Consider the following 26,524-nt stretch of genomic DNA (forward strand, 5'->3'; position numbering starts at 1 on the left):
TATATATATATATATATATATATATATATATATATATATATATATATATATATATATATATATATGTATTATTCTTCTATTTAAAAAGCCGGCCATGGCCCACTAAATTGGCTTCATGACTCATTAATGATTTGTGACCCACAGATTGAAAACTATTCCTTCATCACATGAATTTTATTGGCTGTAGAGTGTGGGGCGTGTGGTGTGGGTGGATTCCAGTGTATTTCACTGGTGCTTTCCCGGGGGACATTAGAATCACTTTCAGTGTTTCCCTAGCGTGAAAACATTACAGTGAAATGAATGGGTACAGAACACACGGACACACACATTTGAGTGTGGGTGTGTGTATGCACACACACAACTCTCATAGGACAGATCCCTGGGCACTGGTTACAGGGTTCAAGGGTGAGCGTTTAGAATGGCTCAAAGGCTTTTGCTCCACACCCCTACTTCTCTTCCAGGAGGGCTTATAGAAATATTTAGGGTTTTGCCAGCCGTGTCTCGGGATGCCTGGTTCTCCCCGCCCTCCCAGGGAAAAGCTGTATTCTTGGAGTTCCACTTGGCTTCTCAGTTGCTGAGGACATTGGTGACATCCCTCAGGAACGAGAGGAGAGATGTTTCTGGCAGTGATTGGGGTGATCCATGACTGGGATTGCCCTGGTGCCTAATTGTGTCGGGTTCCTATCCTGGGCCACCTGCTCTGCGGGTGACGTTGAGCATCTGCATTTCTAATTCACCATGCTTTATAGACCCTCCGTATTTTTCTGCTCTCCGGTGGCCAGGATTCGCTGATGGTCTCAGAGGCAGGGTGGGTTCAGGAGGGAAGGAGGGCAGTTTCCAGGCTAGAGCTCATTTCCAGCTCCTCTGGCCACAGGTCTGCTTGGATTGGTTATTTGATGTCTCTACCTGTGAACTTGAAGCACAGTCTCCACCAGAACAGGGGTGGATTTGCATTTAAAGCAACTGTCAATCTACATTCAGTTTGCAAAAACCTTAGTTGCTTAACAAAAAAAAAGGACATGCATGAGTTTCATTTTATTTTTAATGGCAAAAACGGGAGACCACGAGTGTTCGAGTCTGCTAACCGCTTAAACAAATTATGGCATGTCCACTGGAGGGGTGCGAGGCAGCATGGTGTGTACAGACGGGAGACGATCTTTAAGATCTATTGTTTATGAGAAAGACAGGAAGAAGACTGGTGTGCAGGATAAATTCTTTACACCATGAACCTTTTTAAATAAAACCTTTGCTTGTATTATTGCAATTACAGATATTGGAAAAAATAAAGGTTAGTGAGTATCTATATATTTTGGAAAACTGTCAATCAAGAAAAAAATATTCACTTGTCTACTATTGACACTGTGTGGTTCCCAGTTAAGAATTTGGGTGCTGGGGGCTGGCTGCAATGTTGCATCATGCCTATAATCCCAGGTGGCCTGGGAGGTTGAGACAGAAGGATCTCAAGTTTGAGGCTAGCTTGAGCAACACAGTGAAACCCTGTCTCAAAATAAAAATAAGTAAGTAAATAAAAAGGGCTGGGGATGTGGCTCAGTGTTAAAGTGACATTGGGTTCAATCCCTAGTGCCAAAAAAAAAAAAAAAGAAAGAAGAAGAACTTGGGTGCTGGGGGTGTAGCTCAGTGGTAGAGTGGGTGCTTTGCATGCCCAAGGTCCTGGGTTTGATTCTTGGCACTAAAATGACAAAAAAGAATTTTGGCCTGAGATCTCGCAGGGTGGAAGGAACCCGTGGGACTCAAATAGACACTTGGAAAAAATTAACTGCACCTCCCTGCGTGGAGCCCCACTTCCACCTGCTTCTGCCCCGTGGGCACCCAGGGAGAACTGCATCCTTCAGTGGGACTCAGTCCATTCTAGAGGGAGCCCGTGCGGTGCTGGGTGATGCCAGCCGGGTCCCCCCATGGTTGGAATTATGATCAGCACCTGGAGCGCTGCTGGTCAGGGGAGTGCGTTATGGAGACTGAAGCTGAGCAGGACTCCGTGCACACGCATGCTCTGCACACGCTTCAGAAGACAGTGCAGCATCTATTCCTTTGACGTAGTGGATCTGGTGGGAATACTGGGGGGCCGGGCGTGGAGAGAGTAGGTCTGGTTTAGCAGAGACTCTGCCAACTTACCACCTGGGTTTCATCCTTGTCTTCTGATGGTATTTTCAGTAGTTCAATGTTTAAATTTTTTTTTTAAATTACTTTTTTGGTAATTTTAAAATGTTTTCATTAGTGCATTATAGTCATACATAACATGGGGGGCATTTTGACATAATCATACCTGCACATTTGCTCCATTTCTTCCCCGTTACTTCCTCGTTCTCTCCTTTCCTCCCTCCCCCCATTTTCCCTTCTCTACTGGTCTTCCTTAGATTTATTTATAGTATTTTCAATTAATGCTTTGGAGAGATACATAAGGGTGAAATTCACTGTGGTATGTCCATATGTGTACATAGCATAATATGGTTGATTTCTTTCCTCTGTTCCTCTCTTTTCCCATCCCTCCTCCCTTCCCTTCAGTCCTCTTTCTCTACTCCACGGATCTCCCTTCTGTATTCAAGTTTTGAAGTCATTCTGACTTAGGTTCAAATCTCACATCTGCCAATTTCTAGCTGTGTGACCTTGGCCTAGTGGCTTGCCTTCTCTGTGATCTACTTTTTTGACCTTGCAAAACGGAACGTATAATACTTTGATCCTAGGGCTGTTGATTGGATTAAATGGAATAAAGCTAAGCGCCTGGCTCGAGGGCAGCTCCATGGTAGGTACTGAATCACTGACGATGTTTGGGAAAGAGAAAACTTTGGTATGGAGAGTGTTCGTGGGAATGAAAGAAGGCCTTCGAGCCGAGCAGGACCAGAAGGGGCAGAGCATCTGTAACCTCAGGAGAAAAGAATCAGGATCTCTGGTGTTGGTTCCCTGGGTCTTCTCTGTCTCAGTGATGACATTTAGGTAACATCCTTCAAAACCCTCAGTCGTATGGAATCGGAGGACCTGGGACCACACTCCTGAGCCGGGCTGGGAGCAGCAAACCCAGGAACCCAGAAAGTAGCCCCTGCTTGGGAATTTCCTGAAAAAAAGAATGAAACACCATGCTTAGAAAGTGACCCCTGAACTGACACCATGGGAAAATGCTTTGGCTTCCTGGTTTGGCCACAACATCGAACCACTTACACATGGAACCTTCTAGAACCTCAGCCTTGCTCTCTGTGCCACAGTGCACCCACAGGATCCAGGTTTTGGGGACTCAGAAAGCCTGCAGTTGGCTGAGCTTCCCTCCTGGTGGCACCTAGAGGCCCACCCTCTTTTGGCCAAGTGCAGTTATAGGTGGACGCTCCCTCTTGAGCAGGCTGGGAAGCCACGGAGAGGACGCTACTTCCAGAATTTCCATCCCAAGGACTCACTTCCAAGTGCACATTAGCGATGGCTTCCTTGTCTTGTCGGAGACCCGGATCCTCTGATTTCCCACTCATTTCCTCCCGCTTCTCGTTGCCATGGGGACTTCTTTTCCCTGACTTATTACATCTTACACTTCAGCAAAAATTTTATTGCTCAGGGACCGTCGAGTCTCCTGTGGGATATTTTTCACCGTTCGTGATGTAACCCACAGAGGTAATTTCTTTCAAATGATTTTTGCTCCAAGTGGTTTTCGATGAATCGAGCAGGACGAGGATGGGAAGGAAGCCCCGGGTTTCCGAGCATCGGCCCCAAGGATGACGGAATGTCCAATGTGGATTGTCACAATGGTGCTGGGGCCCCATGCGTAGACGGCAAACTGTTTTATTCTCTTGTTGGACCACAAAAAGGAAAAACTAAGAAAAAGAAAGAGGCACTATTCAATGCTATAGTTTCCAGGTGACTTTTGAAAGTTTTTTTGGGTTTCTGAAGCTGGACGTCTTCCTCAGAAGGGAATTGTTAACTTGCCGGAGGTGAATGTTAGTTGTACCGGTGAGATGGTCACACCCAGCAATCTCAGTGACATTGGGACAGAGTGTTAAATTATGCCCCGTCTGTTTCCTGGGCAGCCTCCGATTTTCTATCTATTTTTTGTGGCCTTCAAGGGTCTTGGATTCTTGGAATCTTCTTCCCTGTTGCTGCTTTGAGCCCCGACACGGAGAGGTTTGGTACTAGGACAGTTTCTTGGATTGTTTTCTTCTTGTTCATTTCCTTCTTCTTTTGTTATTTTTTTGGAACTAGAGATTAAACCTAGGGATGCTCTACCCTGGAGCCATATCCCAGACTTTTTTATTTTTCATTTGGAGACAGGGTTGTGCCAAGTTGCTGAGGCCACAGACTCCAACTTTGCGATCCTCCTGCTGCAGCCTCCTGAATCCCCCGGATTACAGGTGTGCACCACCAAGCCCGGCCCTTCTTTCTTCCCTTTTTTTCTACCTTTCTCCCTTCTTGCCTGGATTCGGGGTCTTCAAGACCACCTTTGAAGTCTGTGATGTGACAGGACTGAGAAAAGCTCTCCTAATCACAGTTCAGGTTTATCACAGTGAAAGAAAACACATTAAACCCAGCAAAGAAAAAAAAAAAAAAACACGTCGGGAAGGGTCCTGGAGATTCCCGGCGCTCTATCCCAGTGGTGTCTAGGGGACGGGGCTTGATTCCCTCCGACAGCATTTAGTAAATATTGCCAACCAGGGAAGCCCTAGCTGGGGCTTGTTATGCAGGAATTGTATTGGGGATCAGTCACCTAGACATGGAGTGTCCATGTGACTGACCTTTGTTCCTGGGTCTCTAGCCTTTTGCCTTCTGAGGTCAAACTGATGCGATGTGGTCCAGGACCCAGACCAACAAAACCAGATGTTCCCTGCAGACCACATTGTTAGCAGGCACTGTCTGGTGTGGCTCAAGGTCTTAGGTCCGTGGAGACACACGCTTACCAGGTGGGATACTCCAAGGGCTCAGAGGTTATCCTTCTAGGGTGTGGCCAGGGTCAGTCTTTGTTTGGAACGTGCAAGGTTTAGGCACCGGGGAGTCCATTCCTGCCCAGTGCCATAGGAACACAGACTCTGGGTTGGACGGGGGGCAGGTGTTGGGAAACGAAAGCTGTTCCTGTCGTTATGTGCAACCCTGAAGACTCGTCAGGGGCCAGGAGAGGATCTGCTTGATTTCGGTGGACTCCACCTTGGGAGGGTGTACCTTCTCATAACACAAGCGGTTTAACCTCAGGCTGCAGCACCACTGGGCCCCGCCTCATCCAAGATGGTGCTGCACCCACAACCCTCAAACAGATATTCTCACAACCATTTTAAGGGTTTCTTCTTCCTTTCCTCTTTCTCTCACCCTCTTTGCTTTTCCCCTCAAAACCTGGGCACCAGATGTGGGCGAGGAGAAATGGCCACATGGGTGCTCCTTTCAGGGCACAGTTTGTACGGGCTGCCTTTTCCCGTGGTGTGAATTCTGTGGATGGTGTTTGCGCAGATCATTGATATTCCCGTCCTGACTGGCTCATCGGGTGAGCCAGTCGCTGCGCCAGCTCTCAGGCCGACCCTCGTCATCCCTCTGCCACCGCCCAGTTAGGAGACGCATGATTATTTTCATGCTAACAAGCACTGTGGGGTAATAAGCTTTTCTTTTTCTAGTGATTCACGGTGACCCTGGGAGACCTTCCGTGGGCATCCTGGGTGTCCCAAAGGATGGTCAGAGTCTGGGTGGCCCTGGGAAGCTCTGCATACCCCAAAGAAACCTTAAGGAGTGGCTTTTGGCTGTAGTCGTCGTGTGCAGTCTCCACTGATTCGACAGCTGCATTTTAGCACTGGAAGGGAGGGGGGCCATGGAGATTTGTGGGAGGAGGCAGATGGTGTAGAGATGGCCCCAAGGCTCACGCGCTGAAGGCTTGGTCCCCAATGCAGCAATTTCAGAGACGCAATTTTGGGGGAAATGATTGGATCCTGATGACTCTGATCAGTCTTGTCCATGGACTTGATCGGTCCGTGGAAGGGGTCATGATTTGAGGAGCTCTTGGAAGTGACAGTAACTCAGGAGGTGGGGTGTCACTGAAGACGGGGTCCCGGGGAGGAAATCCAGTGGGGACTAATCTTGTCCCTGGACTCTTCCCTTCTCCAGGGAGGTGGGTGACTCTGGCTGCCATGCCCTCTTCCCCAGGGGACCTCACCACAGGTCAGAGACAGTGACGCCAGCCACCCGGGGACTGGCACCTCTGAAACCATGAGCCCAGAGCGCAGGAAGCCCATGGCTCTGTGCCCAGCAAGGAGCAAGCAGGCGCCAGGGTCCTCAGCCGTAGTGATCAAAGCAAGAACCCAGCCCAGTCCTGCTGAGGATCTCATGGCCACTCTGCAGACAGATGATTGAAAGGTGCTTGCCCAGGTGGACCGTCTCTGAGCTCCATCCCATGCAGGGGATTTCTAGAGCCTTCTGCCTCAGCCTCCCCATCCTTCAGGTGGGGGAAACAGAAACAGAGGAAGATGCCTTCTAGGGACCATCCGGATGCAAGCACGTCCATCTCGTCTTCTGAACATGGGGCCAGCAGAGTGACTATGCAAGATAGGCTTTTTGTACCTTTGGTCATTGTTTTCTTGAGTAATTTTTTTTTGGGGAGGGTACCAGGGATTGAACCCAGGGGCACTTGACCACTGAGCCCCATCCCCAGCCCCATTTATATTTTATTTAGAGACAGGGTCTCACTGAGTTGCTGAGGGCCTCACTTTGGCTGAGGCTGGCTTTGAACTCGTGATCCTCCTGCCTCAGCCTCCCGAGCCTCTGCGATGACAGGCGGGGGCCACCGTGCCCTGCTTTCTGAGTCATCTTGGCTCTTTTTCTTTCTTCTGGGTGAATGGGATTTGTTAGTCTCCTCTGGGTCAAAGGTGGCAGGAGCTCCCCGGGGGCCACTTGCTGGCCAGGAGACCCCTGTGCACAGGCTGACACTGGACAGCCATCAGGCTGGTCATGAGACACCCTGTTTTGGTGAGTGAGACGCTACAGAGGCCTCAATTCTCTTGGTTCAGAGAGAAGGAACACGGGCGCCTAAATTCAGGACATGTCCCAGGGTTAAAGATCGGGGTGTAGAAAACAGCAAATCCGAGTCTCTTGGAGGTTTGGATTGTGCTTCCCCCGCGCCCCCCCCCCCCCATGCCCTGTCCCAGGGTGTGAAATCACTTCCTATTTCTGGATCTCAATTTTCCTGTTTGAAAACTGGAAACCGGGATTAGGGTGTGTGGGTTAACAGCCTGGGTGTGACTGGGGTTGGGTTCTTCAGCTCCGGATCACACATGGTGGTGAATACTGGCTGTGAATACTGGCTATGTGACCTTGGAGAAATCACTCCCCTCTTTGTGCCTCAGTTTCCTCTTTTAAAAAAGATACGTATTCCCAGTGTCTATCTATTGGAAGTCCTTGGAGGACTGAATGGACTACATTAACGCATTGTGTTAAAGAGCTCCCCGGGCACCTGTGTTAAGTGCTACATAAATGATCCATTATATTAGTAAATGGGGTGATTAAGTTCTTCTACCTAGAAATCTGCACTCTTCAAAGATTTTTTTTAAGTAGATGGCTTTCTTGATCGCTCTCTATAAATATCCATGTACTAAAGGAAAGACACAGGGTCCGTCTGGTCACCAAAGGCAGCTGACACCTGGCCTCAGAGCAGAGACGGGCGGCTTTGGGCCTCATCTGGACGGACAGACTTTCCTCTTTTGGGCCCAGGTACCGTGTGTGTTCCGTGTTGCTAGAGCATCCGTTTTTGCAAGAAAAGCCAGAAATATGAACTTTCAGATGAAATCTGCCCATTTTTTTACATTGTCACCAACACACAGAAAGTCACAGAATGGGCCAAGTGCACCCATCTGTGCAGGTGTCCTAGCTTTGCTCTCAGGGCTCAGAGGCCCCCTCTTTCTGTGCTAGGAAGAGGCCCCAGAGGGCCCAGAATGAATGGAAGCAGGTACACGTGGAGCAGAACTAGAACCAGAAGACAGGCCTCCCGCTCCCACCTCCAGAGCCTCTACCATCAGCCACGTAGCTCATAAATATTTATGACCTGCTCCTGTCCCAGTGCTGTGAGGTGCGAGTGTTTCACAGGGCCCCCGGGAAAAACCTAATTCCTCCCTTTGAAAAAGGGACTTATGGCATATGCCTGTAATCCCAGTGACTCAGGAGGCTGAGGTAGGAGGATCACAATTTTGAGGCCAGCCTCAGTAACTGAGCAAGGCCCTGAGCAACTTAGTGAGACCCTGTCTCAAAATAAATAAATTTAAAAAAAGGTGGGGAGGGGGCGGCTGGGGATGTGGCTTAGGGGTTAAGTGCCCCTAGGTTCAATTCTGGGCACCAAAAAAATAAAGTTGGGGGGACTTAAGGTACAGTGGGAGAAGACCATAGTCGACAACAACGCCAGGCCTCTCTGAGGTCCCCAGGAGGCTGCCCGCTGGTGTTATGAACTGTGTGACATGGACAAGATGAGTGACTGAATCAGGTGCCCAATCTACTGGGCCACCAGTAGGTCCCAGTTTACTTTTAAATGACCCACCTATAGCAGATGTGTCCCAAGAGGAGTGTTGGAAGGCAAAGGGAGGGTCCCAGGCTTTGCTCTGGTGTGATGAGGGTCCAAAGACCACACTGGCTCAGGGATTTTCGTGCCTCTCACGTCACCTCCCAGGGGACACCGATGCTGGACCCTGGGACGGCTTGTACCATCTGTAGCGCTCTCGACATTGAGTGTGTCTTGTGGATTCTGAAGCAGGCTTTGGCTTTGGCACATAACCAACTCCCCAAAATATTTCAGAGTAAGTCACTTCCTGTGACCGTGCGTTGGAGAGCCTGGCCCCCCGACCCCTGCTCGCTGACAGAAGAACTGAGTTCAGGGCTTGGGGAGGAGGCCGACGTGGTCTACCTACATGTAGGCTGTCGACACTACAGGACAGAGTAGTTCATGGTGTTTGAATCAGTCGGGACTGTGCCTGTTTCAGGGGATGTCACCCTTCCCCACGAAAGAATCTGATGGCTCCACTAACTGAAAAAACTCTAGCCTTATGCAGGGGATTCAGGCAATGCTGGATCCAGGGACTCAAACCCATCAGGGGTCAATGTTTTTCCAGTTTGTTACTCTTCTTTGTATTATCTTTGCTCTTAGGTGGTCCTTCCTTACATTGGGGCTCCCAGTAGGTCCCAGTTTACTTGTAAATGGCCCTCCGATAACAGAAGAAAATGACTTGCTTTTCCAATGAGTTCAGAAAAGTTCTAAGGCGGGTTGGTTTGGTCCAGATTTGACTACATGAGCCGATCATGGTGAGCCTGATGACTAGACCTGCGTCTCCTGCCATCGATGGAGATAGCATGGGCCATTCAGTCTTCTCCAAGCGAGAGGGTCTGGAGATGTCTCCCAAAGTAGAATTGGGGTACTAACTATTGAAGGGAAAAGAACAAGAACGGCAGAGATTGGACCCAGTGGGCCACGTCCTTTGTCTAAGATCTCATAACAGCTTAATTTATTAAATCACGAAGTTCCACCTAACTTAGCACTGCTTCTCATGAATCCCCCTCCACGTACCCAAATTGGGTTTTCAGCTCCTAACGTGAGTCTCCTCAAATGGCCTTCCCAGGCTGTCGGAGCAGAGGATAAAAGGCTATTTTCCAGGGCCATGCTGGGAGAAGCTAATTGGCTTCATGACCCCAAACCAGGAACAAGTCTTGGAGGCTATGACCACTCCATGTCATCCTGTCCCTGCACCACGATCTTGACCCTTAAAGATCAGATGTGGTTCATTTGAAGTGAGAAGACACTGAGTGCCCCACGAAGTCCCTTCTTCATATCTGCGAGGTGGAGTTTATAATTCGGATTTCGAGTGTGTGACCGTGAAGATCACGTGCCACGGAGCACACAGGACATTCCTGGCACTCACCGGGTGCTCAGTGAGTGTTCTCAGGTTTCCTCGACTCTGTAAGATGCACTCTGATTCATGCGATGGCTAAGAATAAAACATTGCTAATTAAACCAGGACACTCCTCTTGCATTGGGAATCTTAAATTTCGTATGCATTGAAAGAGCATCTGTATCCTTAGACATTTGTCTTTTGTCATTCTTGTATATTCATATGTCAGGAAAAAGAACTTGCTCCAAGCATATCTAAAATTTCTGAAGTCTGACCCTTTTGGACCCTTCCCGGGGGTCCAAGTGTCCCTGTCCACCCCATGGTATTATCTGTTGTCCTATGAAGGCTGCTGCCCTTGCAGAGTGCACCAGGATTGTCCCTGGACTTTCCTTCCAAGCTTGCTACTGGTTTGGATGCCCGTCTCCAAGTCCCCCTGCAGGGTGGTAGCCCTTCATGATGGCAGCCCAGCCTGTGTGACTGCCAGGCACATTCTGAGTGCAGCTGGATTCGAATATGAAAACAGCGTACATTTCGGGACGGATGAATATGGTAGTTTGATCTCTCCCTTTGCCCTTCTTTTCTGATAGTGGCACCTGGGTAGCAAAACTACCCTCATTGTGTCCCATGTCCCGACATGGTGAAGAAGCTGTGTGGGTGACTTGGTTCTGTCTTCTACATGGGATCACCCCGAGCGATGGCATGGAGACTCGGGCACCACAGCCTGGTGTGGGTGCCAGTGAGCTCAGCTCTAGCCTCTTAGATATCAGGCAGGTAGGGTGAAGGGCTGCAAAGATGTCCTCTGGTTGGGCACATGGCATATGCCTGCCATCCCAGGGGCTCAGGAGGCTGGGACAGGAGGATCATGAGTCCAAAGCCAGCCTCAGCAAAAGCGAGGCACTAAGCAGCTCAGTGAGCCCCTGTCTCTAAATAAAACACAAAATAGGGCTGAGGATGGGGCTCAGTGGTTGAGTGTCCCTGAGTGCAATTCCCAGTACCCCCACCCCCTACCCACAAAATATGTCCTTTGATTTCCCAGGACAGGTGCACCTAATAAAAACCACCCCCTCCAGGTGACGAGAAAACCTGCGCCTCAGTGGCTCTTCCCCTTGGCTTTCCAGCCTGTCTCTCCCTTGTCACTCATTCACGGTGTGCCCAGCATCCTGTGTGTGTGTCAGGAGGCTGCAGCTTGCTCCCTCTGGCCCAGGCCACTGTCACCCACTTAGTTAATGCTCCTTGTAGCACGCGTCTCTGCCTAGTATCAGCATGTCGGCTTATCTGCTTGCTTCATTACTTTTGGGTCCTTTTACCAGTGTAGGCTCCTCGAGAGCGAGGACCTGCCTTGTTGGGTTCCCTTTTGTATCCTCAGCTGCCAGAATGGAGCTCTGCACTCAGTAAATGTGTGCTGCAGGAGGGAATGGATGCAGGCTTAGACTTGTCTGCTAATTATCTCAAGTGTCCACTTAGGTAGGTAGGTAGTATCAGGTACCGACTTTCCCTGTCCATGTTTTAAAAATATATATTTGTATATTTATAAATGTACAAATATATATATGAATAACACCTAAAAGCAAAGCAAAACTCCAAAGCCTGGCTCTTGGTCATCGGCTGTCATCCGTGACTCTGTGCTCCTGTAGTCTGAGGAGTAGTGACACTGTTGGTCTGAGTCAAGGTGAATTGGACAGGTGATATCTTCAGCTGACTGTTCCTGCAGGTGCTTTGCAGAGACTTCCTCCGTCTACTTGAGATGGCATGGCAGGGGGTGATGATGATACGGGTGACTGCGAGATGCTCGTTCGGCTGAAGCTCTGTTTGAGATTCCGAGTTGGGTCCACAGGTCTTTTGGGCACAAGAAGGAAAATTCTGTTGCAGCCTGTTGCCATTTCTCTGTGGACCAAGGGATTAAAGACACAGCACCTGCTTCCTCCAGACAGGTAGAGCCGGGACCAGGAGAGCCTGCTTGGCCTGTGATCCCTGTGCCCTTGACACCAAGGCCACCGTCCGGCCAGTTTCTTTCACCTACATATTTGCCACCTCTGAACAGGCTTGGGTAGGATGAACCCCAAAGACCCGTGGAACTGCAGGTATTTTAATGGCCCCATTAACAGGTGGTGAGTTAACTGGGTCAAGGTGAGACGGGTAGCAGCCGAGCTAGGAGGAACGACCAGGAATTCTGGCTGAAGCCTCCTTCACAGAGAGGAGTCTTTCTGACTCTGTGGTGGTTGACTTACACCAGGCAAAATTTAAAAATACCAAAACTAGGAGCACTCCTGTCCACGCCTTGTCCCCTCTCGCGGATCCCAACAACTTATAAGGACACAACTTTGAATACTCATGACTCAGGTGAGGAAACTGAGGCTCAGAGGGACGGTCTGAGTGGCTCAAAGTAAGATGGGGCTCATATTCCTCCTGCCCTCCAGAACCCATGCTCCTCTTCTTTTTTGGTACTAGGGATTGAACCCCAGGGCTGCTTAACCACTGAGCCACATCCCCAGCCCCTCTTTTTGTCTTTTTTTTAAGAGAGAGAGAGAGAATTTTTCAATATTTATTTTTTTAGTTCTCGGCGGACACAACATCTTTATTTTATTTTTATGTGGTGCTGAGGATCGAGCCTAGCGCCCCGCCAGGTGAGCTCGCTACCGCTTGAGCCACATCCCCAGCCCCTGTTTTTGTATTTTATTGAGAGTCAGGGTCTCACTGAGTTGCTTAGGGCCTCACTAAGTGGCTGAGGCTGGCTTTGAACTTCTGATCCTCCTACCTGAGCCTCCTGAGCCCCTGGGATTATGCATATGTGCACCGGGCTCAAAACTCATGTCCTTAATACATGGGAATCCTCCGCCCTCCATTATTTCCTTTTCAATGTGTTTTAAGATCCATGAGGGGAAAAGTATGTAAATAAATATAGTCGAAAGATATATAAGAGTTTCTCATTCGGGGGCCTATTGTTTTCAGTTCCTGCCTAGAATCTATCACTATTACATTTTTGATTATACCACACTGTTGTGTGTGTGTGTGTGTGTATGTGTGTGTGGTGTGTGTGTGTATTTTTCTTTTGCAAAAAGTACTTGAGTTGAAGGGATTTCTATTTTCGAATCATTTGTCTTCTTTCTTTCCCGTGTAGGACTTTAGCAAATGTTGCAAAATTCATTATACACAGACACGTTTTTGCCCCATTTTGCATCTGAAAATGAGAGATGGATCATAAATTGTTTCTTTTTTTATTGCTTTAAATGATGTACTCCTCAGTCTTTTTTTTTTCTTTCTTTTTTTTAAAAAGGGAGTGCATTTACCTTGCCAAGATTTGATTTTAAATACCAGTGCCGCATTTCTTTAAAGGATGCTTTCAGGGTTAAAAAAAAAAAAAAAGGGCGGGGGGAGATCTGATTGGCAGGATGCTCTGTAGCAGAACAAAGTACTTGTAGGGTCATGTTTCCTCATTGAACTTGCTTGAACTTCAGATTTGGTCAATTTTAAGAATAGAGGGAGGCTGGGCATCTAGTCAGTTGGCAGAGTGCTTGCCTCACATGCACAAGGCCCTGGGTTCCATCCCCAGCACCCCCCTCCCCGCCAAAAAAAATAGAGGGAGGCTTTTGTATCATCTTTGAAAGGCTAATAGAGAATTCTCTGGAGTTTATCCACCCATTGTCTCTGTCATTACATTTAATTGATCCCAGTGAATTCAGTGAGGTTTGTTTGTGTCCTGAACGTGCCTGACCTGGACCGAGCCCTCCACGTGGAGGATGCATGTCCCTTGTTCTCTGTGCTGTAAAGAAGCAGCATAGCCATGTGCTCTCAGAAGCACAGCCATGACCCAGGGACATTTGCTCTCAAATGCAAGTGACAAAGGCCAACTGAAAAGAGAATTCGCCTCCATAGCTGGAAGCCCCCAGGGGACTGGGTGGATATCCAGCAGCTGGATCCAGAAGTGCTAATGCCCCTCCCCCTTGGCCAAGCCAAAGCTTAGCTGGGCCTCCTCCATCCCTGTTGGCTTCGTTCTCTGGCGAACGTGATCCCCTCTGTGTGGCCATCTCACTCCCTCATGAGTAACAAAGAGAAACTCCGTCCTAATGATTTCACCAAAAGTCTCCACGTGGGTTCACATGGCACCCACCTGGGTCAGGTGCCCACCCCACACCAGCCGTGGTGATCGGGAGGATGGACTGTGGCTGTTGGCCAGGTCTGGGGCATGGACAGCCTGGGATTCAAGGCAGCATCCTCAAGGTGCCAGGACCCCGTGACAGAGAGGCCTGGCCCCCGGGGAAGACAGGGACGTGGGGGGAAGAAGAATGGCAACTGGGTTCTGAGCAAGCAAAAGCATCCGAGGTCTCTAAGACTCCCCCCCCCCCTAAATTTGCACTAAACTTATTATTTTTTTTTTAGCGCACATTAAAACATAAAAATTGTGCATCTGCTTGTCAATCTTTTGAGCGTTGTCTTCTGTAGCCTTGAGCTGTTTCTAGGCTGGCTCATCATTTCACTCTCGGGGAGCCCTGTGGGGTTCATGGTTCAGGCCTGAGTGTCTCCCGAGCTCCTTCTCTTTCCTCCCTTGTCAAGTGTGAATGCCCTGTGACCTCAGACGTCACACACCCAAGGGTTGGATTCCAGGTCTTCATCTCCAGCCTCCACCATCTTGATAAACATGTGTCTCTAGTTCCTCCTGCACCCCTTGGACTCAGGGCTGGTCCACTCACACCCAATAGGACAGGTCCCAGACCCATCCTATCAGCAGCTCCACAAACAGAACCCCGCTGAGTTTCCCGAGAGCCTCAGACCATGGAAGGTGTCATACAGCCAAGTCAAACTAGGACGTTAACTAGGACCATGCTACAAGAGCAGAGCATTTACTGGAGCCTGGCCGCTCCAGCAAGGATGAGTCACCCTCACTCGTCACAGCCCATGGTGATGCACGGACACCCGGGGCCAGGATGCCCATCTTTGAATCTTGGCTTTATTTGGGTGACCTTGGGCAAGTTATTGAACCTTTTTTTTTCTCCCTTCAGTTTGCTCATCCATAAAAACAGAGCTGATGAGCTGGGTGTGGTGGTCACGCTTGTAATCCCGGCGTCTCAGGAGGCTGAGGCAGGAGGATCTTGAGCTCAAAGCAAAAACGAGGTGCTGAGCAACTCAGTGAGACCCTGTCTCTAAATAAATACAAAAGAGGGCTGGGGATGTGGCTCAGTGGTCGAGTGCCCCTGAGTTCTATCCCCAGTACCAAAAAAAAAAAAAAAAAGAAAAGAAAAGAAAGAAAGGAAAGAAAGAAAAGAAAAAAGAATAAAGAGATAATAATAGTACCTACTTCAGAGAATTGTATGAATCAAACTAATTATACATACAAAGCACCCACAACAGTGTTATCATATAATCACTCCAGAACATTAGGAATTAATTTTGGGAGTATGTCGAGGTGTAAATCGATGACTCAATCAGCGTATCTGGGAATTTAGTGTTTTGCAAGGTGCAATGTATTCTTCATGCACATGCTTTAACTGACCCCTCAATCCCCACATCCTGTCCCCTTTTCTCCTTCAGTCTTGTTGCTCTAGAAGGTGTTGGCTTCCAAATCCTTCCCAACCTCTGTGCCACCCACCTCTAGGTTTCCTTCTCGGGTTTAAATAGCCTCATGTCTTCAGATGTCCTTTCCTAAGCTCCACCACCCCATGCGCCATCACCTCAATTTCATTCTCATTCTTCTTCAAATGAGCATTTAGAAGTGAATTCAGTCTTCCAGCTGTTGTTTAAGACCTCTGTTCAAAAACTCATCTTCTCTGCTCTTTATACTCTACCTTTATTAATATCACCCTGTATTGAATTAGTTTTTTAAAATTAGTTACATCACAAGGTTGACTGACATGGAATTTTGGAGTCAATGGAGATGCTTGAGAGACAGAACTTTTAAGTTTGTAATAATTTTGAGTCAGATGTGTGTGTGTGTGTGTTCTGGTCATATATTGTAATGGGTCTAGTGATATGCCTGAAGTTTGACTCTGTCTTTAAACAAACTGGATAACTAAACTAGTTTGGTGCAAAATGCAAAATTAATAAATCACATGTATGAGAATTAGAACAAGTTCAGCTTAGTGTGTAGCAGAAATATCCCAAGTGATAATAAGGGCTCTGTTACTAACAATGAAAGAGAGATATCAGAGAGTTGGCCACCTGCAGTCTTGGCTACACATTTGTTGAGGCCAATATTTTGAACAAGATCAAGGATTGGGTCAGGTATCACTAGGAACCTTCTCAGGTATGACTTTGAGTCAATGCTCAACCCATCAACATTTCTGGAGGGGTTGGTCTCAGACTATTCCTGTCCTATTTGTCAGAGATGTTTATCAAAGATGCAGAATCCTGGGCATGTCCTGTATTCCAGACACATTAAATCTTTTACTACTCCCCTTTAATTCAATTTCACTTCAATTTCTAATTTACATTCAATAATATTCACAATATTGTATGTTTAAGTTGGTGGGCTTTGATGAATATTTCCAGTTACATCGCTATCATAATTACCAAGGTATAGAATATTTTTATCACCCCCCAAAGTACCATTTGTGTCCTTTTGTGCTCCTCTACCCCTCTCTGGTCCTTGGAAATATACTTTGTATCAGTTTGTTTTTATCGTATCCAGTGTTTTCCATAAAAGAATCATAGTATGTCATCTTCTGGATGCCATTATAGCCTGAGATTCATATATATATTATTTTGCTACAAACATATGTATACATAGATATGTTTGTAGCAAAAATAATCTCTGACTTGTTCTGACCTTGTTTCACCTGTGTTTAATTTCTTCCTAGGGCCTCTATAGTATCCTGGGGTAATTTGTCAGCTATCATGTACTGCAAATACTGAAACCGCATACCCCAAACACAGCCCTTCTCCTTCATTTCCACTTGATGAAGTCATCATCCAGTCCTGAGTAGAGGCTGTGCTTCCCCTGGAAATCCTTTCATCTTCCCCATTGTGCGCCAGGTGCTGGTTCCATATGCTGCCATTGTTCCACGGGCTTCCCCATCGATTCCCAGCTTATTCTAAGTCTGCTCCATTACACCATGTGCCTCTTACAGTCCTACCTGTTTGGCTCATCATCAAATCTTCAGTGCTTAAATGATTGCCCTTGAAAAAATATTTTCAGGTGAATTCATTGAGCACAGAAATAGGGCTGAAGGGGTAGGATGTTGTACAAGAGGCTACAGGTCAGCCAGGGAAAATCAGTGAGTGGTGGGCAGAGGTTGTCAACTGGGTCTTGAAGGAATTTGCTGGACAAGGAATGGGATCAGACCACCCTGGTGGAGCAACCGGTATGCACAAAGGCCGGGTGATGTGAGGGGGTCGGAGCTGTCTGGAGAAAAGTGTTGCAAGCCATCAGAACATAAGGTATGTAGCAAGCAAGGAGGGATCAAGCTGTGAGCCCAAGTTGATGTTAATCATCACAGTTAATTAGAGAAAAATGAGAGAATTTTGATGGTTGGCATGGAGAAATAGTGTGTTCGTTATTCTTTGATGCTGGTGATTACTCTTCTTTCCATTTCTGGTCATCAGAGGACGTGGACAGGACAGCCACATAGTCTTTTGAGCTGTTTTTGGAGGGCAGCAAGATGGTGCGCATTCAGCACCACAGGATGTGGACAGCGCCCAGGGCAAAGCTGAGCCTTTGCTGTTTTCTATGGGGCCAGCTGCTTGGTTTGTCTCCTGCCACAGGGCAGGGCACAGGACCCCACAGGACTCCCAGACTGTGGTGGCAGAGCATTTGTATTTCGGAATCAAGAAGTAGGAGCCACCTCACTCCATGTGGCTGTGCCTAGCCTTGGCATTTCGTCCTTGTTCAATCCTCATGGCTCTTAGCAGGCATTATTATTTTTGATTTTTATTTTTGCAGGAGAAGGCACTGAGCACAGGGAGAAGAGAGAAGGGGCAGATCCAGGGACTCAAACTTGGGTCTTCCTGGCTCTGACATCTGTGCATTCAGCCACTGCCCTTGGCTTCCCATGGAAGTCTCCAACACCCTGCAGATAGGTGCCCAAGCACAGCTAATGCCTCAGCAGAGAGCTGGCACCGCAAACAGCTCAAGAGTTGGAAATGTGTTTAGAGCCATCTCAGCCATGCTGGGAGCTGGGGAGGGAGGGAGGGCTCTTCCTAGCTCGCCCCCTGCCAAGTTTGAACGGGTGCTCTCTGCTCTGCGGCTCAGCTGCTGAGCAGGTGTGTGCCCATTTGAAATTTGCAAGCATCTGCACCTGTGAAAGGGGAGCTAGTGGAATTTAGGCTTTAAGTTCCTGTCTCACACTGAGGAGCCTTTGAAGATCCACATGTTGTTGATATTGGTGGTGGTGGGGTCATCATACTCATATCCTTTATAATTACCCTTCTGCAGGGCTTGTCCGACCCCCTGGGGCATCTCAGAGTCTGTGGGAGAGACAAGTCAGTCTCTCCCCAGTTCTGCTAGCTCCTGGCTGTGCTTGGGTGGGCCTGGTCACAAGTGGCACCAGCATTTCTGTCTTAATGGTTGCATGCTGTTCCCCTCCCAATTTTAAAATGAGCGCATACTGTGCCCCATTAGTTGAAATTGACATGATGGTTGTTTTCAGTGCCATTTCCTTAAAGAACTCAGGCTCACCGTGCCACCGCCGTCGTTAGCTTCCCCTCTCTGCTAAGTGGAATGAAGAACCCCTGGAAAGAGGAGTGGGGGCTCTTCAGGAGCTGCAGAGCCCAGCACCTGCCTTCCCACGCCCGCCCCCTCGGCTCACAGAGCATCATGCATTATACAAACATTAAGGATTTCTCTCTCCATGCAGAATCTCCGGGAAATCTCCGCATCAGAAAGCTTCACGATAAAAATGCATGAAGCAAGATCCTTATTGGTAAACTTACAATCCAGCTGAGATACTGTACATGATAATGCAATTTTCTATGCAAAAAAGGGTTTCTCTCCATCCAAATATTATTCCACATCATTATTCATTCTGGAGAAGTGATTGCTGTCCTAGGTTAACTGATTGAACTTTGGGAACCAAAGCTTCAAGCTTATCTTGTGGGCTATTCTCTGACTTCTTATAAATTGCCATTCGATTGGTAGGAATGAATAAATGTACACTCCATTAGGAAATATTAAAGTTTTTATACTGGTTTAGAATAAAAACAGGATTAAAGGAAGCATTTCTAGGATTCAGTACAGCGTGAAATTGAAATCTTTTTGGCATGTGAAATATACAATATGAATATTCTTCCTGTTTTCTGATAGCCGGGGGATTAAGAAGAGTGGACAGAACATTCCAGAATTCACCTGTAGATGCTAAAACCGGAGAGGCAGAAAAACTCATTTTGACATTTACCAATTCTATGCCTATTAATTATCAGTTTCTTAAACAGCAGTGATGAACATTTCTTAAGCTCAAATATGTGTCGGGCATGGTCTTATGTGCTTGTTCATCTATAGACTGATTTTTTTTTTTTTGAACTGAATAAGAAGCTGGAACAACAATGACTTGGTTTCAAGTTCATGTTCTGGCCAGGCGTGGTGGCCTACAGTTGTAATTGCTGCAGCTCAGGAGGCTGAGGCAGGAGGGTTGCAAGTTCGAGGCCATCTGTGGCAACTTAGCGAAGCCTTAAGCAACTTAGCAAGACCCTGTCTCTTAAAAAAAGAAAAAAATGGAATTCACATCTGGCTCTTACAATGTGCATTTAGGCAGATTACTTCTCTCTCTATGCCTCAGTTTCCCACTTGTGAAATTCATAATTTAATAATGGATGAGACTATGTATTGTGTGTCATGAGAATCTCTGCAGCATGAGAAACTCTTAAGAAGATGTTGGTTGGCCGGTTGTTACTATGATTATTACATTTTGGTGTTTTGTCAAAAAGCTCTGTGAGGTAGATGTCAGTCTTGGCCCCAACCTCCAGATGCTGCAACTAAGGGTCATCATGTAGAAATGGATGATTCACTAAAGAAGCAGTGTGTGGCCGGGTGCAGTGGCACACGCCTGTAATCCCAGTGGCTCAGGAGGCTGAGGCAGGAGGATGGCAAGTTCAAAGCCAACCTCAGCAAAAGTGAGGCACAAAGCAACTCAATGAGACCCTGCCTCTAAATAAAATACAAAATAGGGCTGGGGGTGAGGCTCAGTGGTCGAGTGACCCTGAGTTCAGTTCTCAATGCCTCCCTACCCCCATTCCCCCCCAAAAGAAGCAGTGTGTGTTTAGGACACATACAACTGGGTGGCTATTGTGTTGTACAGCTAGTGCTTCTACAAAGTGGCTTCTATTTTATTAGAGTCATACCTCCCGTGGGGTGGGGGCTGTGCACAGCAAGGTGGGTTTCTCTCCACCCCATGGTTCTGTGGCCTCAGATTGAAGAACCCAAATGGCTGGGATGCCCGGGAATCCTCTGGAGGCTTCCTAATGCAGACAGCTTGGCCCTGGGCTGGTGGGTTGGACGCCTGCATGGAGCCCCCCAGGTGGCGTGGGTGGGTGTCCTCCCAGCCTTCTGCCCCCACAGCAGACGTCTCACACTGCACCTCTGAGCCCCAAAGACGAGCGTCCCGGTGACCAAGATAGAAGCTGCACCCTTGCTGACGACCTCGCCTTGGCCATCACATACATTTATATTCCAGGGGCCAAAGCCGTCCCCCGCCCAGCTGGATTCAAGGGAAGGGGACACAGACCCATGTTCCATGGAAGAGAAGCCGCGGCCTTTGCCGCTATGATGTGTCACCACCCTGTGGACTGTTGAGACTAGACGCCGTCTCTGTGACAGCTGTGACTCCCTCTAGCACGACAGGGTCTTGCAAAGCTCAGGGGCCACTTGTGGTGCTTTCTCCGCATCCGGGAGCCCAACCCTCTCCAGTATCCCCATCTTGGAAGCTGTTTCATTCTTCCTCTCCTGGGAATGTTGGGGTTCCACTCAGCTGCCCGAGTGTGTGTGTGTGTGTGTGTGTGTATGGTGTGTGTGTGTGTGTGACCCTCCTCTTCTCTCCTCTGTCTCTGCATCACTCCATCATCTCTTTCCCCTTCTTCACCGTGGATTCAATTAAGTTCTCTTTCGTGCCTTCGCCATAAAACACTTCCTCCTGCAGCATTCGAATGAGTGCCTCTCGTTATTTCATTTAGATTGTTGTTATGTTGGAAAACTTGAGGGCAGGGCAGGCAGGAGGAGAGGAAGGTTAATTTGCAGGGAGTCCCCGTCCTGTGTTTGCAGGGAGGAAGAGGAGCATTGCCCAAAGAGGAGCCTGGAAGCGGTCCCCGGATCCACTCTGGGATACACGAAGACTCGATGCAGGATGCTCCATAGGGCACCGCCGTGGGGTGTGTCGTGCTGAGACCCATGACATGGCAGGAAAGCGCAGCTGTATGGGTCCTGGTCAAAGCTGGATCTGCAAGGGCTAATGGCCACCATGGCTTTCTCCATTTTAAAAGAGAGATTTCCCCTGGAGGGATGTGGGTGTGTGTACACGTGTGTATGTGCTCACGTGTGTGTGTGTGTGTGTGGCTTCATTTGCTTTTCTCCATCCCCACCCCACCCCACCCCTGACAATTATGGAAATGCTCTTTCTCTGTGTCCATCACTGGGAAAATGCAGTAGGTGGCAGAGATGGAGCTCAGGATCCTTGTAATTTGAGTCACAGAATGTCAGAGGACGTTCTGCCAAGCAAGGAATTAAGGTCTGGGAGTGCCGGAGTGACACTGATTATGTAGGAATGACATATAAATAATTACAAAGCACTCGGGGATTTTGTTAGTAATCTGTGTTTAGAGTCCCCTTTCAGGAGTGGGAAATGTCATCAGGTAGCTGAGCAGTGCTCCCGCAGCTGCATTGGATGCTGGCTTCCTGCTGTGCAGTACTTGGGGAGGGGGAATCCTATTTGCTGTGATGCTAAGGAGCCTTGTGGTGAGGTGGGGGGGCGAGACTGGCGGGGCGTAAGCAGGACTGGATTTAAATCTAATTGCCTTTCATGTCTCCCTCTGCTATTTGGCTTGCACCCAGTGGTGGTAGTTGAGGGAAACAGGGATTAGGCTGTTGGCTGGAAGGTAGGGGGAGAAAAGGCAGGTATTGCTGTAGTGGGTAGTGATCCCAGACCGTGATGGATGAAAGGAAGTCCCAAAGTCATTATGCATCGGATTGGTTAAGGAAAAAAAAAATGGCCTTCCTACTGTGCTGCTGTGATTAGTTAGTTTTAAATCTGCCCTCCTGCTTCCGTTTTCTTTTCTAAGATTAAATCTGGCACTGTCTGAAAGCCGGCGAGGTAGGGGATGACTCAGACCAGCTTTGGAAATATAGGTGGAGGCTGGAAGGGAAAGGGAGTTTCCTGCTCATTGATTCTATGAATAAATATGTCACCGAAAGAGGAGTTTCCTGGAAGACTTTTGGGGTCACAGTCACTAATGATGCCCACTCATTATCCAATCAAGGTGTTGGGCTCTTCTGTAGTCTGGCTCAACCGCCTTTCCAGTTAGTTCTCAATTGCAAATGGCGGGCCAAATGGGCCAATGGAAAATCATGATTAATAACCCAGGCACATAAAATGGAAATGCTTTTTTTTGGGGGGGGTGGCATGCAGATATGTGTAGTTGGACACGAAAGGCCGTTTGACTCATGAAAAATGAGATCTGAGAGTTGAGGAAGGTGGAGGGAAAAGTTTAGTAATTCATCACATTGGTCCTAATGAGAGGAGGTGAACGTGAGAGAAGGATCTGTCTGAATGGATTATAGGCAAATTTAAAAGAAGGAGGAGAAAAGCAACAGAGGGCATAGCCCACTTGGGAACTGTGCTCCTTAAAAATCCTTCATCATCCCCTACAATCAATTCTGCATTTCCTCAACAGCCCTGTGAAACACGGCTCTCCCTCCATCGTCTTAGATGAACCACCAACTGCAAACCGTACATTAAATGAAGTATTGAGTATTTGTCTTCCAAAAATACACTGGGCTGTTGTTTATTCCCCAGTAGGTCTGGTCGGATGCGTTCCGGTGCCATCTTGCTAAATACATACTGTACTTTAATATCCTCGCCAGCCAGGCTCCAAGTGCCTGGCGTAGGAAGCAGCTGTGCGGAGGGGCCCCACCATCACAGAGAGACTTTTTTTCTCATAAACGGTTTAATTGTTTGTTTCTGGAAACAATTAGACCGACGGAATTATAGAGCAAGTGTCGTGTTGCAGCCGGCAATCCTCTTTATGTTCCTCTTAGTGAAATACCATGTTGACATATGTTGGGCCCACAGAGAATTCCACTTACCCTGCAGGGACACTGCTCAACCAAGAAGTCCCCCTGGAGGAGGGCATTGCCCAGAGGAAGTCATTTGTGAACAGGAGCAGCCTTGCCCCTGAGGAGACGGGTACTAGGTATGTATGGCCGACCCCCTTCCCCTCGGCTACAGTGGGGGTCAAACCTGAATATTTCTTCAAAGCTGATTGGGTAGCATCCTGTGCGGTGCAGCGGCTCATGACCCGTATCTGGACCAGGATGCTGAGGCTTATGTAGCCTCCATGGGGACAGTGACTTGGGAGGGAGTCAGGGGTGTCCATGCCCTGGCTGTCCAGATCAGGTCTCACAACATGGGTGGCGGATGGGCCCAGTGGCCTCTCCACTCCCCCGTGATGGCGTATTTTAGCTGGGTGTTTAGTTTGTGAGTGACCCTGGGCTGCGTGGGTGGGTTGCATGCATGGTGATCTCAGTTAATCCTCAAAAGCACTTTGTGGGTTTGCGTGGCTGTTATTATTTTTGTTTGGGATGAAGAAACTGAGGCTTTAGCCAAGTATAGTGGTTTTTTTTTTCTTCCCAAGGTCACTTAGGGGTGATCAGTAGTGAGTCCTGGTCTCAGTCTCAGGGCTATCTGGTTCTCAATGCCAGGGGCTAGGCAGTGGTGAGCTATAGAGGAAATTCTGATAGGGAAAGGAGATTTCTCTTCCTTTTACACCACTAAGGGCTCTGGAGGTAGCAAATAGCAGCTCTCTAGTGGAGACAGGTGGGAGACGGAGAATAAACAGGTAGACAGTATAGGCAAGGCGATTTTGGAGACGGTGAGGATCACCAGCCAGCACACAGCGTCATCCTGGTTGGTTGGTGGTGGCCCTTAGTTTGCAGTGGTTGAGATGGCTGAGACTGGCTTCCTGAGGAAGTCTCATCTGAGTTCCAGCCCCAATCCTGAGAAGGCGCCAGTCTTGGGAGGAGGTCGGGAAAGGACAAGTTTAAAGTCCCTAGGAAAGGACTTAGAGCTGGAATGTCTGGGCTGGTTCTCGGAAGTTGTACTTCAGACCTTGGCAAGGAATCTCGGGTCTCGCCGTTGGTCATCTATTCATCTATGCACAGATCCATCCACCCATCCATCCACCAATCCACCCCCAAACCATCCATCCATCCATCCATCCATTCATCCATTTATTCATGCATCCACCCACCCCCCACTAGTCCATATATCCATTCCTTCACTAACCCACCCCCAGCTAGTCCATCCACCCACTAGTCTGTCTATTCATTCATTCTTTCATTCCCTCGACAATCCATTCATCTATTCATTTATCCATCTATCCACTAATTCATCTATCCATCTACCTACTCACCCACCAGCCAATACATCCATCCACCTACCAGTCTTTCCATCCATCCATCCATCCATCCACCCATCCACAAGCTCACATGCAAACCCCATTTCTATCACAGGAGTCACAGAGATCAAAAAAGCACAGCTCTTGCCTTTAAGAAGCTTGAATCCTATCAAAAGAGAAATGAATAGAAACGGTTCACACAGTGTAGCACTCGGGGGAGTCAAGAGAGAAAAGAGTCATGAGAGAAAAGCAGGGCAGGCATCCTGGAGGAGGTGGCGTTTGAGGCACGCCTTGGAGGAAGAGAAAGAAGGGGAAGCAGGCGTCCAGAGACCTGGATCTGAGGATGGTGGTGTGGGAAGGGCCGTGCTGGAGGTGAGGATGGAGCCCCCCATAGACCTTCCGGTCCTGGGTCTGAGTTCGAGGTCCTGACAGGGAAGTCAAGCCTATGTCTGGCTGGAAGGTGCGCTTCGCTCAGCCTGGCCTGGGGTTTGAGAAGAAGGCGTCCATTTCCTAAATTCTTTTCCCCTTATACACAAAATCCAGATTCCTGGCTTCTCTTAGAAAAGCCAGGACGTTTGGCCCCCCAGAGCCCATGTTCCTGTGAGGTGGCAGTGGGCTGAGAGCAGCCAGGGGTGGCCTGTCCACTCGGGGCCACCTTCCCCAGCCGCCTCGCTGGCCTTGAAGCCCAGCTGGCTCTTCTCCTGTCACCGTGCTTAGATGGTCGTCCGTCGGAGGGCAAAGCAGACAGGACAACATTTCCTTCCCTCATCTCTCTATCAAAACCAGAGGGAGGTCTGTCTGCTGCAGGAAGAGGGAGGCAGAAAACATGCGTCTCTGTGGGCTTCTAGAACATTCCTGCCTCTTTACCACGCAAGCACAGTGTGTCCACATGGGGAGGGGCGCAGCTCTGGGAGGTGGCTTTGCAGACACACACCCGGCCGGCTCGATTCCTTTATGTGGCCTGTGTGGCCTCAAAAGACATTTGAATCTACGACCCTCAGAGCAGGAGTGAAGAATTCTGGGAGCATTTTTAAGCAGCCTGGTGACATAGGATTGGTGTTTTGCTAAAACCAGTCAGGTGACTGCGAGGGCTGTGACGGATGATCACAGTTTGCAGGGGAGACCTGGGCGCTGGGCATGTCCAAAGGCAGAAGCCCCAAGGGAGCTTGTCCAGGGGAGGGGGGAGTGCCCCATCTGGATTGAGGCAAGATGGTGGCCCCAGGAGACGGGAGCGAGGGCAGGAGCAGAGCCGCAGAGGGGACTGTTCTCTCCCTTGCCTGGATCTCAGTCTCATTTCACCCCAGGAAGATCCCACGCTCTGAGGAAGTTTCCAGGTCTTTGAATCCAGTACACCTACAGTATACCCTCGCGGTGCGACGGCTTTGTGGGTAAAAATGATTCCCGTGTGAATCGGATGTCACCACGTGCTGGTGCGGAAAGATGAGTAAAGACAAAGCATTACGGTGGAGTGGAAACCACTGTTAAAAACAAAAAGAAAAGAGAGACCTAACAGCACAACAGCAAAGAAGCCAAACTGCTTTGAGGCTTCACCTCTTTCTGGCAGCGGATGGCGAACGCCCGAGAAACTTCCTACTTCACTGAAGCAAAATGTGTTACAGTAGCTCCCTTCAGCTCTCGTGTTCGGAGAATATCTTCTCTCTTTAATAAGATCAAGAGTAAGCTGAGGGCAGGGACCTAGCCATATGTTTCCTAGATTATTTTAATAATCCTTTACCGTTTGTAGTTTAATAAAATCAGTTTCCCATACATGCTGGATTGCCGTGTGGGGTGGAGTCGGTTGTGCACTGCACAGCTCTAAGAGACCACTGTTCAGGTGGATCCCAGTGTTCATAGTCGTCTCTAGGTTGTTGCCCCACTCAACCTACATAACTGTGCTTATTGTCTGTATCAGATTAAATGCCATCACCACACTCTTTTGATTACGGTAACTTTGTAGTGTATTTTGAAATTGGCAAATAGGGGTTTTCCTGACATTGTTCTTGTATAACTTTTTCAAACAGGCATCTCAGTCTTAGCTGTCATTGTTCTAGGCAATATGACCTTGGGCAAGTTATGTAACTACTTTGAGCCTTATGCTTCTTATCTATATATATATATATATATATATATATATATATATATATATATATATATATATATAT

The 26,524-nt window shown here is 48.3% G+C and overlaps 1 protein-coding gene across 2 annotated transcripts in view; it reads left to right on the plus strand.

Moving 5' to 3' along the window:
- Hs3st4 (heparan sulfate-glucosamine 3-sulfotransferase 4) overlaps positions 1–26,524 on the plus strand; it is a 348,545-nt gene that overhangs the window by 29,962 nt on the left and 292,059 nt on the right. Inside the window, exon 1 of one of the 2 annotated variants that reach the window (XM_048789688.1) lies at positions 22,999–23,159. The exons of the other annotated variant lie outside the window; for it this stretch is intronic. Within the exon in view, the coding sequence (XP_048645645.1) occupies positions 23,014–23,159 (146 nt within the window). The 5' untranslated portion in view covers positions 22,999–23,013. Of the gene's footprint in view, positions 1–22,998; positions 23,160–26,524 lie in introns of those variants that run through there. 2 annotated transcript variants of the gene reach the window in all.

This window comes from Marmota marmota, unplaced genomic scaffold (assembly GCF_001458135.2).
Source record: "Marmota marmota marmota unplaced genomic scaffold, marMar, whole genome shotgun sequence".
Lineage (NCBI taxonomy): Eukaryota > Metazoa > Chordata > Mammalia > Rodentia > Sciuridae > Marmota > Marmota marmota.